We start from the raw sequence: 16,972 nt of genomic DNA on the forward strand, positions 1-16,972 counted from the left end.
CTTTGATGTACCTTCACCTCTCGAGTTTTGGACTGACTATGTTAAAATCTCCAAGCCTGTGGTTTTTAGAGGAGCTGCGAAACACTCTGAGGCATTCACGTCGTGGACTGATGAATATTTAAAACAGAATTATGGAGATTTGGAAGTTAGATTGGAAAATAAGGGTGAAAAATCTGGAGGAGTACCAATTGGTGCTAAGGGATTAGGAAGGGATACCATAGGTAGGTGATGATCAAACATGTTATTCTGCACTAAAATATGAAAGAAATTTCAAGGTTTTACAAAGAAATACTCACAGTTATGAAATTTGAATTGATAAGCTAACTTCATGGCCTTAAATCTTGAGGTACATGTATGTTTCAACTTTGGAATCTTTGGAATGTATTGCAAGGCAGATTAAAATTCGTGCTTTATAATATGGTTATCCTCCTATTAAACACCAAAGCCTTGTTAATACAAGATTGAAGTTTTAACATTAGACAAGAAATAGTTTTCACAAATAAGAAATAGTCCAGACCGAAAACATGCACATAGAAATATTGTACATATAACATCAACCACTTCCGTTTAGCTATTGATGGCATTGAAACCATGCTAATTTTTTTATTGAATTGACTCCTAAAGTTTTTTTAGAAAAGTGATTCAACATACTTACTGTAGGGAATTATGTAACATGGTTTACTGTGACTAACTTTATTCCACTTAGACTTATAATTGTGAAAATTAAGCCCAGAATATCCTTTTCTTACACAAAAAATAAATTATACACAAGATTGAAAATATGTGATGCAAATGTTGATATTCTGATTTGATCGAGCTACAATATTAGACTTAAAGAAAATTAATATCATGATTATGTACCATAAAATAAAGTTATATTCAATAGTCAATTATTGTTCTTCTTTCGATCCAGCCCACTTTGTGGATACTTATCATGATGTAAACAGTTATATTGTGTCAGAATTACCAACACCAATGTGGTCTGACATCCTTGTGCAGCCATGTTTAACATGTGGAACATTTTCTGATCGTATTGTTGAGATTGATTTATGGATGAGTGGTGGAGGAAGCAAGATTCTCTTACATAAGGTAATCCTTGTTTATATCAATCATGATTTACAGTACAGAGAAGATACAATCAGAGAAGATGCAATCTAGTCTTGCCACTGTGATGATAATTAAGCTAGTTCATCATGTCAAATATAATTAGGGTCTCAAAACCACTTAACATGTTATTGACTAGCCACAGTTATGACTGATAAGCCAGTTCATCATGTTGATTAGTCTGAAAGTCATTTAACATGTCATTGACTGGTAAGTCACACAGTATAATCATGTGTGAATACTTATTACCTGCACTAAAACTGTAAATGGCTAAACGAAAATGAAAAGTAAGAAAGAATGTTTTTTCAAGTTCGTTTTAAGACACGGGAAAAACCATCGTTATTTTTTCATCGGCTTGTCCCTTTAAATTCCCTCTTTCTCTCAATTAGCCATTCACTAGTAGCAGTTAACCAATTGTGTTGCTCAATAATTGTGGCGCGTGCTACTTAATAATATACCGCCACAATCATTGGGGTTGTAGTGATGAGTTAACAATGGTAAAAGTACAATTTAAGGCTTCTTTAGAGGTTCGTTATAAACTTTATTCCAAGAAATTTCAGAAAATTTAGTTTTAAAATGTCTTTCCCCTGTTTTAGGACGCATTTAACGCAATCAATTGTCTTTATAATGGCACTAAAGAATGGAAAATGATCGAATATAAATATGAGAAAAAGATATACAAAGCGTGGGAGCCTGAGTACGAGGTTGGAGGATATTCATTGCTTCAAGTTGATTCTGTTGATTTAATCAAATATCCCAAAGTTAAAGACGTACCTTGGTCATTTGTCACTGTGAATGCTGGTGATTGTTTATTCCTCCCGAAAAGTAAGTCATTATCTATTAGTTGTGATAATATATTACCTGAGTTGTTAATACAAATTAACAAAATGTATACACGAAAAGACCTGGGTACGAAGATTGATTACAAGTACTGTCAGTGTATAGCTATTATACACACAACACGATAGCTACATAGTAAATTTTTAACAAATTTATCTTTTGATCAAGCCTGGGTTTCATAGCTATATCGTAATTCATTGCATGGGGATGGCTATTGTCAGCTGTAGTCATCGCATAACAGTAGGCAACCCAATGGCGAATAGTTGTATTTGAAATAAAAATGCAATGAAATTCAATTTTATACGGTCGAGCGAGCGAATTTCTCCCAAACGTTCACCATCACGAATAGACAATGAGTAGCCAATCAGAATGTAGGATTTGTATTAGACAATAGTCGGATGTATACTAATATAAAATAGTGCTGTGAATGATGTCTGTTCTGTCTGTTGTTAGGTTACTATCATCAAGTTAACTCGTATGGCAGTAACAACGTTGCGGTTGCAATCTTGTTTTCTCGTCTTGATAATCTTGAAAAATACAATAACACGGGATGTGACTCGCAGAATTTGTCTTACCGTAATTACTCGAATAAACGCCGCAGGATGGAGTGGGAGAGTGGAGTAGGAAATAGGATGAGTGCTAGCAAAAAACGTTCAAGATCGGAAAGCGATCAGAAAGATCTGCGAAGGCGAAGTGGCATCGTTCGAACTCACAAGCAAATCACGGAGAAAAGAACTCCCCGATACTAGAAAATCTTCTAGGAAAGATGTCGGCGTCTAAGAACATCTTAATCAACGTATGACATGCCTCGAATCCACACAGGCACAGCCGGTCAATGAACATACAAATATGGCAGTCGATCAGAATGACACATGCCTTGAACCGCCAACGGATGTTTCGGATCAACTTTCCATTGTGATTCCACAAGATCTAGACATAGATAGTCCAGCAAACCTGGACCCCAATGCTAGCCACAAAGTTGGCAACTTAACGAGCAAATCGCTCACCCAAAATCATATTAATGACAACTCTGGCCCAGCTGAAGCCAGCATGGACGATACCGATGGTTGGAAGGACCTTCCCGATAATGAAGATCAACGGAATCAGGATAATGCGAAGCATCTACTATTTGACCCTGTTGCCCAAGCACCTAGTTGGGAGCCGTCGGCAACATTTAAAGAGTTCTTAGAGACGAATTTTAGACGTAGCCTGTCCTCGTCCCAAATTTTTACTATTTTGGAAGAAACATCTCTCCCCGATATAGATGCGTTTACCACTCCGAAGCTTGATAAAGCCATCGCAGATCAAATCCCACAAAATTATAAGAAGTCGGTTTAGAACCGTGATAAAGAACTAATAAAAGTTCAGCGGCATGTTTTGAACGTGGTGGCTCCATTAACAGCACTCCACGATATGCTCGAAAGTAAACAAAGCTTATCACAAGCCGAAATACTAAGTCTTGTTGAACGGGCTATCTGTTTGCTCGGGAATGCAACTAATTCTCTTTCGGTGTTGCGCAGATCTAAAATTCTTTATGCAATAAACCCGGCCAAAATTTCGCTGGCAGAAGCCGCCTTTCCTAACGCAGGAAAGCAACTATTCGGAAGTGACATCACAAAAATTGCAGCGGATAGCGCAGAAATTGTTCGCAACCTACAAAAAAATCTCCATCAGCAGCGTCCTCAGTCTTCCTCTTGGACCAAACCTCAATTCAAAAAGTACCAGACAAAAAACGAAAAATTTCATCCAACCCCTTTTACTTCAAATCGTTATTCAAATCAAACGAAGAACAGATTTGAATTTCAGCCACCGCCCTTTCGAGGCAAGCAAAACAACGGCCCCCGTTAAGAGGTCGTCTTCCTCACTTCGAGAAAAACTGGTTAAATATAACGCAAGACCCCACCATTTTAGCTATTGTTCGGGGTTATCAGATTCATTTTCTAAGTCGCCCTTTTCAAAAAAACTCTTCCTCGACCGTCGTTGCAAAACTCCAAATTAGTGGACGAGGAAATCAACACTTTATTACACAAAGTCGCGATCAAGCGTGTCAATTTCAACAAACAAGCGTTTTATCACAATGTTTTTAGTTGCCAAGAAAGGTGGCGGACAACGCCCAGTTTTAGACCTAAGTCCTCTCAACAAATTTATACAGACAGAGCATTTCAAAATGGAAAATCTTATGACATTAAAAACCCTAATGAACAAGGGAGACTTTATGATAACTATCGATCTAACGGATGCATATCTAACCGTTCCGATGCACCCAGACTCACAGAGATTTCTCCTCTTCCTCTGGCAAGGAATCTCTTACCAATTCGTTACAATGCCCTTCGGCCAAAATGTAGCGCCAAGGGTGTTTACAAAACTCATGAAACCGGTGATAGCTTGGCTGCGAGGCCAAGGTGTTCGAATGATTATCTTTCTAGACGATATACTCATGCTAGTGCCATCAATTGGAACGCTAAATCAACACGCACGTATGACAGTAACTCTCCTAGAGTCGCCAGGTTTTTTAATCAATCATCAAAAATCAACTCTAATTCCTACTCAGAGGATCCTCTTTCTGGGGATGCTCATAGATTCATTGACGATGGAGTTTATCTTACCAAAAGAAAAATCGGAAATTATTATACGAGAGTGTCGGGATCTTTTGAAGACCCCCACAACCGACCATCAGGCAATTAGCTCGGGCCATAGGACTACCAGAATTCACTCGTCCGGCGATTTGGTCGGCACCTCTACACTATCGTCATCTCCAACTTTTACAAATAGAGTCCCTGAACCGGGCAGGAGCGAGATTGGTGGATAGCCAATCTACCATCGTTAGGGGGAAGTCCCATACTGCCCCCAACAGCCGATCTGACAATCTCGTCAGATGCCTCCAAGCTAGGCTGGGGAGCAGCCTGGGGAGAAATGCGGACAGGCGGATTATGGAGCAACCTCGAGTCTCAGGAGCACATAAACATTCTGGACCTTCGAGCCGCCTTCTTCGCCCTAAAATCGTTCATGAAAGATCAGTACAACAAGGTAATTTGCCTAAAGATAGACAACTCGACAGCGGTCGCTTATTTAAACAACAAGGGGGGGACTCACTCCCTTCAATTGCTGAATCTAACATTGGAGATATGGAAATGGTGCGAGACAAAACATCTATTTTTACTAGCTCAACATGTTCCGGGGAAGAACAATGTTGTCGCAGACGAGGAGTCACGAACGATCAGGGACATAAACGACTGGAAAATCGATCCGAGGATGATCAAACACCTAATCAAAGACTGTCAAGTAGATCTCTTTGCATCTCGAATGACCCATCAACTCAGCCGATACGTCAGTTGGCGGCCGGATCCGTATGCGAATCATACAGACGCGTTCACGATGGATTGCATGGGCGGATTTGATAGCGTACGCATTCCCACCATTCAACTTAATTCCAGCGGTCCTTCACAAAACCAGGAAAGAGAAAGCAACGTTAGTACTGATCGCCCCTCTATCGTCGGCACAACCTTGGTGGCCCTTGTTGGTAGATCTTGTGATAGACTATCCAATATATCTGGGGACCGACCCAAATCCTCTGAAAAACATGTCCAATCCGGAAACAATTCATCTCCTGTTCCCAGCTCTAAAACTAGCCGTGTGGAGAGTATCAGGAGACAGTTCGAAACAGCGGGCATTTCATCAACGGCTATTGATCTGCTCTGCAACAACGTTAAGACCTCATCCACCAAGACATACAACTGTTCCTGGTCTCAATGGCGTAGCTGGTGTGAAGGACGGGAAAGTGATCCCGTACATTGTCCAGTCTCTGAGGTCTTAACGTTTTTGGCAGAACAGTTTTCGGAAGGGAAGCAGTACAGAACTATTAATGTACTTCGATCGGCTATTTCGTCAGCACATGTTCCCGTTGATAATAAGCCAATTGGTCAACACCCGTTGGTTGTTCGGTTAATGAAGGGAGTCTCGATATCCCGGCACCCTCAACCTCGGTATCAGCATACCTGGAACGTTAAGACATTTACAAATTACCTGGGTAACTTGGGAGAGAATTCCACGTTATCTGTAAAGCAACTGTCACAAAAATTTTGTATACTGATGGCATTGACCTGTCCGGAACGGGGTTCCATTATGACATCTTTAGACATAAGATACATGCGTTATTTCCCAGAAGGTGTAAAGTTCCAACACACAGTTTGGCGAAAGCGTTCGCATACTGGCAAACTTGGAGAATCCGTTTATCCTAAATTTGCCGAAAATTTGCGTTGTCCAGTTGCGTGCCTTTCCGCATACTTAGAGAAAACAAAAGATTGGCGAAAATCCAAGACCGACAACATGCAACAGCGCTTATTCCTCTCTTTCCAGAAACCACATAAACCTGTGACGACCGCTACACTTTCTCGATGGTTAAAAGAGGTTATCCGGCAATCGGGCATTGGAGACAATTTTGGCGGACATTCTGTTCGAAGTGCGTCTACCTCAACTGCAAAACAGGCTGGTCTAAGCATCGATATGATATTAGATATGGCAGACTGGACTAGTCCGTCAACATTTAATCGTTTCTATTATAAGCCTACTCTGTCAGTCACTTATCGGACCACTGTATTATCACAAAAGTAGAAGTTACAATGGTTGTTAATGTTAAAGTTATTGTTATTGACATTGTAGAAAAAAAAAACAGTTGACGACCGGAGAGTGTGAAGTATAATTTTGATTATACCAGCGCCGCGAAGCAGCGCGCCCGTATAATTATGATTATATGGGCGCGCCGCTTCGCGGCGCTCGTATAAATAAAATTTGGTATCGATACTGCAAAAATTCCCGTGATCTCTACAGAGTCTGCGGCCTGCGGGCAGGCCATTGCGCAGACTCAGTGGGCATGGTTACTAGGCAGATTAGCATTTAGCACAGGATGTGCATGTCAAATAGGCCGGGGAAATGGCGAGATATATATGGTCACGCGATTTATTCGTTATTTTCACGTCATCTTTGACGTTCACGTCCTGTCGTTCTCGCGCTGAATCTCCCTAGTCGGTCCCTAGTAAGTGCGCCCATTTCACTTTTATCCTCATTCGTGTTTTACCCCCTCATCTGTAGCTGAACCTAGTTTTGTTTTTCCCAGTGAACTGTTTTATCCCCTCAACCATCGCAGTGATCGCAAGGGTACTTTTCCAAATTTCCAATGAACTAATGTAACCAGAACCAGAGACCTCTCTGCAGTGACCTGTTATACAGTATTCAGTAATAAGTCAGTGGGCCGAGGATACTTTTTTACGTAATCCGAAGCTCAGAAATACAGAGGATATAAAACGTAAACAAAACTCGAAACAAAACGTATCATAAAAATGATGTTTCAAGGTGTTTCTGCTAACCGATCTTCATATGTAGTCTCGAAGAGGTAAGTATTCGAAATGGAACCCTAGTTTTGTAATGGGGATGTTCAGTTTATAATTAATATATCTTCTGGGGTTTTTCTATAGCGAACAGACCTGAACTTTATGAGGTAAAAATAAAATATGCTCGTAAAAATGTTTTCCTTTTTTGTTGAAAACTATTTAGCACTTTGATAAAGGTACATTTTTATATTTACAGGAGGTAAAGCTTTATAAAAGCGGACGAGAACGAGAAAAGTAAAAATATCTTATATTTTATTCGAGAAATTGCTTTCCCTTATTTAGTAACAGTGTTATTAAAATGGCTAAAAATATAAAATTGTTGTAAGAAGTATATATATAGCTATGCTGAAATCTTAGCTATGGATGGTCAAAACATATTTACATGTCTGCCAATTTTATGTTATGACATATCAACATCATAGCTGCCTTTCAACCTAATATGCTACGTCCCTGAGACTATATGTACGTAGCTGTTCAAGCTAGTGTCTCTAATTTTCCAAACGTTATGATTAAGTTCCATTTACTTTTTTTAGGTATGACAATTTAGCTGATTTTTTTGCAGTTATCAATACTTTGCAGGCATTAGAGAAAGCTTATATCAAGGATGCAGTCACACCAAAAGAGTATGTACAATAATGTGCATACCATATTAAATTTAAGCTTCTGCATTGATATAGCTAACATGCAGCCAGACAATAATATTTAACAATTAATTCTGTATAGCATAAATATATGTGTAATGTATTTTTTATTATTTAATATACAGTTACGTGCTCACAAGATCCATATTTGAATTTTTTCTTAAGATACACTGCTGCTTGTTCCAAATTGCTAGCTTGTTTAATACAAAGCAGCATTCAAACAAGTTCAAAGTGATGATACTTAACACATCTATAGTAAAATAGTAAATGACATTAACACATCTATAGTCTTTAATTCTATATACATATGTGGGGTTATTAATGGTATATTCCCTGACCAATTCTTGGGTTACTACAATATAGATATGATGTATTTGGGAAATGATCAGATATGGAATTTTCATAATATTGATTCCAATAACCCATATTTAATTGTTTTCGCAAAACTAAATCACGCATGCGATGTTTTTAGAGCAGATAATTTTGTTAAGTGTCATTGGTACTGTCATTTGTTGCTCATTTATCATTGTTAATGATCCATTCACAAATTAAATTAGCGCCAACATCTGTTTAATTAAAACACCACTATAAAAGGTTAGTTACCCTGTGATTGCTTATACAGGGTGTATCAAAAAAAATGTCCCAAATGTAAAAATTCCGTTTTTCGGGATATTTTGCAGAATTTGGCAAATTTTTCTGTTCCTAGAGATAGTTAAGACTTATCTGGTATACCTAGGCCAAGTTTGGTTTTTCATTAACAAAATTATGTTACCGGGGGGGTGGTTCCTTTCCACTGATATTGCGAGGGCTTGCGCGCAAAAGTGTGAAGCTGAAATTGAGATATTATTTAGATGTCTAAAAGTAGGAAAGCTTTTTAATAAACTGTCAAAGTTTCAGGAAAAATAATGCATACTGGGAGCAACGCGCGACCCCTAAAGGTGACAAATATTTCATTGCGCGCAGTGGATTAAATGCATCGTTGATTTTAGCGTGACCGATCTCATACAAGGTGGGCAAATGAATAAATTAAAGCGAGAAACTGAACACAAAAACAAAGCGATTTATTCGTGATGTTAATCCTCAGCATGTCCACCATTTCATTCTAAGTAAACTGCGGCTTGTCTGAGCATACTAAACACTGAACAGCGAACCATTTGTCTGTCCATTCGCCTAGATTTGTCTCACCATTGCCGGTGGTAGCGTATAGGCGATTTGCAGGAAAGAATTTCGAACGAAATGCATCATTTGAGGCAGGAGAGACAAATGTGGTTCGCCGTTCAGTGTTTACTATGCTCAGACGAGCCGCAGTTTGCTTAGAAAGAAATGGTGGAAATGTTGAGGATTAACATCAAGAATAAAAACCTTGTTATTAAATCGCCTCGTCTTCTTGTTCAGTTTCTCGCTTTAATTTATTCATTTGCCCAGCCTTGCATGAGATCGGTCACGCTAAAATCAACGATGCATTTAATCCACTGCGCGCAATGAAATATTTGTCACTTTTAGGGGTCGCGCGTTGCTCCCAGTTTGCATTATTTTTCCTGAAACTTTGACAGTTTATTAAAAAGCTTTCCTACTTTTAGACAGCTAAATAATATCTCAATTTCAGCTTCACATTTTCGCGCGCAAGCCCTCTCAATATCGCTGGAAAGGAACCACCCCCCCGGTAAAATAATTTTGTTAATGAAAAACCAAACTTGGCCTAGGTATACCAGATAAGTCTTAACTATCTCTAGGAACACAAAAAATTGCCAAATTCTGCAAAATATCCTGAAAAACGGAAATTTTACATTTGGGACATTTTTTTTGATACACCCTGTATAGTTGACTAGAATGACTAGAATTGTTAATTGCAGTGAAATACACTAATTCCTCCTCCCCTCCTAAATCCACTACATCATCTTTGATATATTTTAGTTGGATTGTCCGGCAGCCTTAGAAAGAATCAAAGAAGATCGGCCTATAACAATAAAGAATGACAAAGGAAACACAAGCAAGTGTATTGCTGACATTGTTATGGTATTAATCCAATCAGTATATTATAGCTGAAACTACCACTTTAGATATAGTCCTACCGTAGTTTGCTTGCTATGGAAAGTTAAAATTTTGCTACTGGTTTTATAATCAGTATTAATGCTGCAACATACTATTTAAAATGTTAACCATGCACACATATATTAAGGCACTTTCTATTTATTTCTTTTTATAGCTTTTTATAACCATAATGGATAAACTGCGTTTGCAAATAAGAGCAACAGACGAGGCCATAAAATAAGATTCCTGTCAATATTGGGATTGATACATTTGTACACAATATATTTTACACTATTGGAGCTGTACACAACTGTGTCTGGTCACTATATTCTTTAAATTATATTTCCTATAACCACCAAATCATAAACTATGGTTTTCAGTATGGTATTGTATATATATATGGTCAACATGCATTTTTTTTTTCACATGCGTGATTCAATATTTACCTCATCAGATCCACCCAGACTTAAGGGATTTGATGGATACTATGAACAGTTTAAGTAAGCTTGCTGAGCATTTTGAAGGCAAAGTAAAAGTGAAATCCTTGTGGGTTAATTATGGTCACACAATAATATAATAGCTTCATGCCCACTTTATAATGATTTTATAAGGGTTGTTTACTGATAAGGGCTGGAGCTGGGGTTTATGGAGAAGTATTTTTAATTCAAATGTTAAATTATGCTGCGCATGATTTTACGAGATACAACATAATCTCAAATTTTACAATTGGTGTGGCACGTTCGAGAGGCTAAGGGTATTGCTAAAAAGGGGTTCTTTAAATAGAGAAATGAGGCAGTTCCCTAAACTGTGTCACCTCACTCATTTACTATATTCTGGCCATGCCCATGGTGTTCATGCATTTTTCCAAATCCACTTTTTCACTAATGTCATCAACTAAGTATGCATTCGCTGTTGTACACCCGTAACAATACTGACAAATTTCCACTACTTCCAGGAAGTGACTACATACTATATCAGTAATAGTTAGTAAAAATACTTTTGTAATATATTTAGGCTTGACACAATGGGTCAAATGAAACCTAGCGACGAGCTATCAGAAGATCAAGCAAGACAAATGTTGTTTGATTTAGAAACGGCCTATAATGCTTTCAACAAATCGTTACATTAAGTTATTTCACATTATATATGGTAAACGTTTTTTGAAGTGTTCTTCGTTGGTAATATACCAGAAACCCTCGATCTACATACCTTAATCAGTTACTTCTGAAGTAGTTTATATTCCGCATTTTTTTAATTTCAAACCTTGTTCCATATTAAACCCATTCGGAAAATGTGAAATGTTAAAACATCAAAGAACTGCTTTTAGGATCTGCTAAGTAGATCCACAATGTTTCTCGTTTCCAAGTAATTCCTTTATTCCGATTAGCTTAGGTATATGAAAATCCAATACTCGTCCAACATAGCTTTTGTGACAAAGCGTGCATATCAAATTGAAAAGTAGTTTGAAATGATGAGGCTATTATCTATTGGAATTTTAGCGAAAGTATGACGAACGTGAATTAAATTATACCCTCATGGCGATGCCATATACAGGATATTCAACGACAACGTTGTACGTGCTTAATTCTACATATTATACAGGGTGTCCAAAACCCAGAGCTATTAATGAAATCACCTACTATTGTTAAAATTTGAATGACTTGTTCGCGAATTTTTGCTCGTGAGGATTAACGCAAATAGGCCTACAAAAAATTAAAATTTGCTAGATACAGTAAGAGGGACATGTCGAAGGTCATGGTGCTTGAGTTGTAAATTTAAATATTGTTATCCATATGTGTAAAGTGTATTTGTAATAAAAATCATTTTTGGGTATACAAACAAATTCTACTGTCACATAAACATTCTTATGTCAAACATTTATACACAAATTATACACTTGTGGGTCCCAACAGGGTGCTTAAGCATTCAAACTCTAGCTATTACATTAATGTTATGGGTGATTTCAATTTTTTGGGGGGTTTTTGGTACACCCTGTATAAAATGATAATCTTTAAACGTCAGTTGTATTGAATGATAACAGAATAAAAACACTAAACACATACATAGTTGGTTTGATTCTGCACTAACAGTAATTAACGTCATCCACCAACATTGCAACATTGAAAATATGTAAGGTCCGGCCACAAGCCGCAGAGAATAAACGACATGTATTGGAGAGCAAAAGATTTTTATATATGACAATGTGTTATGAACTTGTGATAATGTTATTGATTAAAATAACGTACACATGCAACTAGCTTTCTTATGCCATGCAAAGGATGGTGACATACAGAGTTCCAAAAAGAGTTCAACCTTCCTCCGTACCAAATTTTATGAGTATTCAGGCTACCAAAACAAGGCCGGGCACCCATTTTAGCCGTGCCGTGGCAATAAATCGATACATGGGGCTGAAATATTTGGTTTTTTGGTACACGCAGTGATCAATTAGAGTGTTTAGTAAGTTTAAACCTTTTAAAGGTTTAAACTTACTAAACACTCTAATTGATGTCTCATCCCTTCTTACCAAAACAATTCTCCACATTCGTTACTACATTCTTTATTCTATTACAAAAGAAATAGTACACTCGGTCTGTTTAGTTAGTTATAGTTTTATTTTTCTTCCTTTTTAACAAATGAAATATATTGAATTTTCATTGAGGTGAGGACTTGAGTTTAATTGTTTTCAGCAATTTTTATCAAAAGTCGAGCATTCCCTGCGCTGTTCATGATGCCCTCCTCCATGATGAAACCATGGCCAAGGTTCTGCGCATATACATAGCTGCAAGTTAAAAAAAGAATTAAAAACTTCAAAGTACCTAGAGTTCGATTGATTGCGATATACAATGTTTAGAGTATTTTCTCAGTAGTCTCACCTGTTGTCACCTTTGTAAGGGTTGCCATAGTACATGTTTTCATATAAACCTTGGTCAGGAGACTTCCTACCAGAGAACATTTTCACTTACCACCAATTACTGTATAAATTATAATCAAATGGTACACTGAACATGACACACAAAGATTTTTGTTTTTTAGGAATGTAATAACAGAGTACGCCAACTACTCCTGTTGCAACTGGACCATTTGTTTTTCTGGCTGGATATATCGCGGCTTCGTCTGAACTCACAGAGGCAGGAAGAAATTCATCAGATGTACCAGAGCGAAAATAGACACCATCAGCTTTCCATTCATATGGTGTGTTGTTACCAATACCAATTGCAATTTTTCTTTCAATATTTCCAAGAGCCTCGAGCACCGACTGCAAGACAGTGACCCCGAGTTCTATTAACGGGATAGCTGCAGCCAAACCTCTCTTAGAAACTTTACCTAAAAAGAGAAGCCAGGTTTTATGTGACCTAGATTAATGCATGGTATTTTTACCATACACTGGTTGCCACAGAGTCATGGTATCATTGCAGTTTATGGTGTCTCAATCCCTTCATTCGTATACAGTTATATACTGTCGTGTTCTGTTGTAACTCTATAGACCTATAACTCTTTTGGCCGAAAATATTCTCCGTTTCGTTTAATTAAATTTATTCATTTAACATTACTTGATATATAATATATATAATATAACTTATCTTGTCCTTGGGCGCCAATATGATTTAAAAAGATTAAAATTAAAGTGTTGGATTAACTGAATATAGTTTATCACGAAGATTTTTTTACAACCTTCATTTTCTTTCCCTCTGTCTGATTCGTCCTGTTCCAATGATTTCTCTATAAAGCAAAGATACTTATGCATGGTTTGTGGCAGTGTATAGTCAAGATTTGTGGTGAGGCATAGCTCGTTGGAAAGAGGTAATAAGGCAACCAAGTCCCAACCAACATTGTTATGAATGGCGAGGTGAATGACAGGTCGGTACGTTGCAGTATTTTAGAGGTGGGAACTAAATATACTGAATGCATGTTCAAGAAATTATGCTAAGAAACCGAAACTGCAAGGATAAACAATGTCAAAGCATGCAGTTTATACCCAACTTAAAAGACTACTTGTTTGATTTGAATATTATTCAGTGGAATTTCTATTGATGGTTTTAATAAGCCTTTGAGAAGAATTATGTTTATTATTCTACAACATACTGTGGTGCATTGCTAACCTTTCTCAACATTCTTTATGAAGTTGCCACTTGACCCAATGAGACAAAAAACAGACAAAACGATTAGAATTTTAATCAACATTTTGAGCTAAAAATATTAAAACATAAATTGTTGTTAAGTCTTGCCGCACAAAGTAAAAATCATTCTACTTCACTATATAACAAATACAATACCTTTGCCTCTTTATAATCTTTATGGACGGAAAAATAAATGCATTGTCGTGCATGCACAGAACTTATATACTTTTATATTTGTCATAATGTCATCCAGTGGCCGGGTGTCATTTAGTGATGTTTTAAACATCGTTTACTTTAGTAATGATATATAGATATGACTAATATAGCAACGTTTTCGCTTTTTGACATGCATGGCTGCGTATAACTATGTTAGTGCAAGTTAAAATCGATATTGAATTTAAAGAAACCTTTGCTTGGGAATAAAGATGCAGAGTTCTGACTGTAGAGTTCTGACTGTAGAGTACTGACTGTAGAAAAGATTTCTATATATGACAATGTGTTATGAACTTGTGATAATGTTATTGATTAAAATAACGTACACATGCAACTAGCTTTCTTATGCCATGCAAAGGATGGTGACATACAGAGTTCCAAAAAGAGTTCAACCTTCCTCCGTACCAAATTTTATGAGTATTCAGGCTACCAAAACAAGGCTGGGCACCCATTTTAGCCGTGCCGTGGCAATAAATCGATACATGGGGCTGAAATATTTGGTTTTTTGGTACACGCAGTGATCAATTAGAGTGTTTAGTCAGTTTAAACCTTTACTGTCTCATCCCTTCTTACCAAAACAATTCTCCACATTCGTTACTACATTCTTTATTCTATTACACAAGAAATAGTACACTCGGTCTTTTTAGTTAGTTCTAGTTTTGTTTTTCTTCCTTTTTAACAAATGAAATATATTGAATTTTCATTGAGGACTTGAGTTTAATTATTTTCAGCAATTTTTATCAAAAGTCGAGCAGTCCCTGCGCTGTTCATGATGCCCTCCTCCATGATGAAACCATGGCCAAGGTTCTGCGCATATAGATATCTGCAAGTTAAAAACAGAATTAAAAACTTCAAAGTACCTAGAGTTCGATTGATTGCGATATACAATGTTTAGAGTATTTTCTCAGTAGTCTCACCTGTTGTCACCTTTGTGAGGGTTGCCATAGTACATGTTTTCATATAAACCTTGGTCAGGAGACTTCTTACCAGAGAACATTTTCACATCCCACCAATTACTGTATAAATTATAATCAAATGGTACACTGAACATGACACACAAAGATTTTTGTTTTTTAGGAATGTAATAACAGAGTACGCCAACTACTCCTGTTGCAACTGGACCATTTGTTTTTCTTGCTGGAAATATCGCGGCTTCGTCTGAACTCACAGAGGCAGGAAGAAATTCATCAGATGTACCAGAACGAAAATAGACACCATCAGCTCTCCATTCATATGGTGTGTTGTTACCAATACCAATTGCAATTTTTCTTTCAATATTTCCAAGAGCCTCGAGCACCGACTGCAAGACAGTGACCCCGAGTTCTATTAACGGGATAGCTGCAGCCAAACCTCTCTTAGAAACTTTACCTAAAAAGAGAAGCCAGGTTTTATGTGACCTAGATTAATGCATGGTATTTTTACCATACACTGGTTGCCACAGAGTCATGGTATCATTGCAGTTTATGGTGTCTCAATCCCTTCATTCGTATACAGTTATATACTGTCGTGTTCTGTTGTAACTCTATAGACCTATAACTCTTTTGGCCGAAAATATTCTCCGTTTCGTTTAATTAAATTTATTCATTTAACATTACTTGATATATAATATATATAATATAACTTATCTTGTCCTTGGGCGCCAATATGATTTAAAAAGATTAAAATTAAAGTGTTGGATTAACTGAATATAGTTTATCACGAAGATTTTTTTACAACCTTCATTTTCTTTCCCTCTGTCTGATTCGTCCTGTTCCAATGATTTCTCTATAAAGCAAAGATACTTATGCATGGTTTGTGGCAGTGCATAGTCAAGATTTGTGGTGAGGCATAGCTCGTTGGAAAGAGGTAATAAGGAAACCAAGTCCCAACCAACATTGTTATGAATGGCGAGGTGAATGACAGGTCGGTACGTTGCAGTATTTTAGAGGTGGGAACTAAATATACATACTGAATGCATGTTCAAGAAATTATTCTAAGAAACCGAAACTGCAAGGATAAACAATGTCAAAGCATGCAGTTTATACCCAACTTAAAAGACTGCTTGTTTGATTTGAATATTATTCAGTGGAATTTCTATAGATGGTTTTAATAAGCCTTTGAGAAGAATTATGTTTATTATTCTACAACATACTGTTGTGCATTACTAACCTTTCTCAACATTCTTTATGAAGTTGCCACTTGACCCAATGAGACAAAAAACAGACAAAACGATTAGAATTTTAATCAACATTTTGAGCTAAAAATATTAAAACATAAATTGTTGTTAAGTCTTGCCGCACAAAGTAAAAATCATTCTACTTCACTATAATATAACAAATACCATACCTTTGCCTCTTTATAATCTTTATGGACGGAAAAATAAATGCATTGTCGTGCATGCACAGAACTTATATACTTTTATATTTGTCATAATGTCATCCAGTGGCCGGGTGTCATTTAGTGATGTTTTAGACATCGTTTACTTTAGTAATGATATATAGATATGACTAATATAGCAACGTTTTCGCTTTTTGACATGCATGGCTGGGTATAACTATGTTAGTGCAGGTTAAAATCGATATTGAATTTAAGGAAACCTTCAGGCGCGGATCCAGCCGAAAATCTGACCGTGTCATATTGGACTAGAAATTTTCCGGTC

The 16,972-nt window shown here is 37.1% G+C and overlaps 1 protein-coding gene across 1 annotated transcript; it reads left to right on the forward strand.

The window, feature by feature from the left end:
• Positions 1-1,301: 1,301 nt before the first annotated feature.
• On the forward strand, positions 1,302-11,132 carry LOC114533736 (vacuolar protein sorting-associated protein 28 homolog). The gene is given in 11 exon segments (XM_028555330.1): positions 1,302-1,314; positions 7,416-7,438; positions 7,528-7,565; positions 7,865-7,954; positions 8,138-8,162; positions 8,164-8,203; positions 8,336-8,457; positions 9,887-9,988; positions 10,179-10,232; positions 10,458-10,549; positions 11,018-11,132. Coding segments are annotated over 11 exon segments (714 nt in total).
• Positions 11,133-16,972: the final 5,840 nt, after the last annotated feature.

Source organism: Dendronephthya gigantea, unplaced genomic scaffold, assembly GCF_004324835.1.
Source record: "Dendronephthya gigantea isolate DGI-Jeju-01 unplaced genomic scaffold, DenGig_1.0 000094F, whole genome shotgun sequence".
Lineage (NCBI taxonomy): Eukaryota > Metazoa > Cnidaria > Anthozoa > Malacalcyonacea > Nephtheidae > Dendronephthya > Dendronephthya gigantea.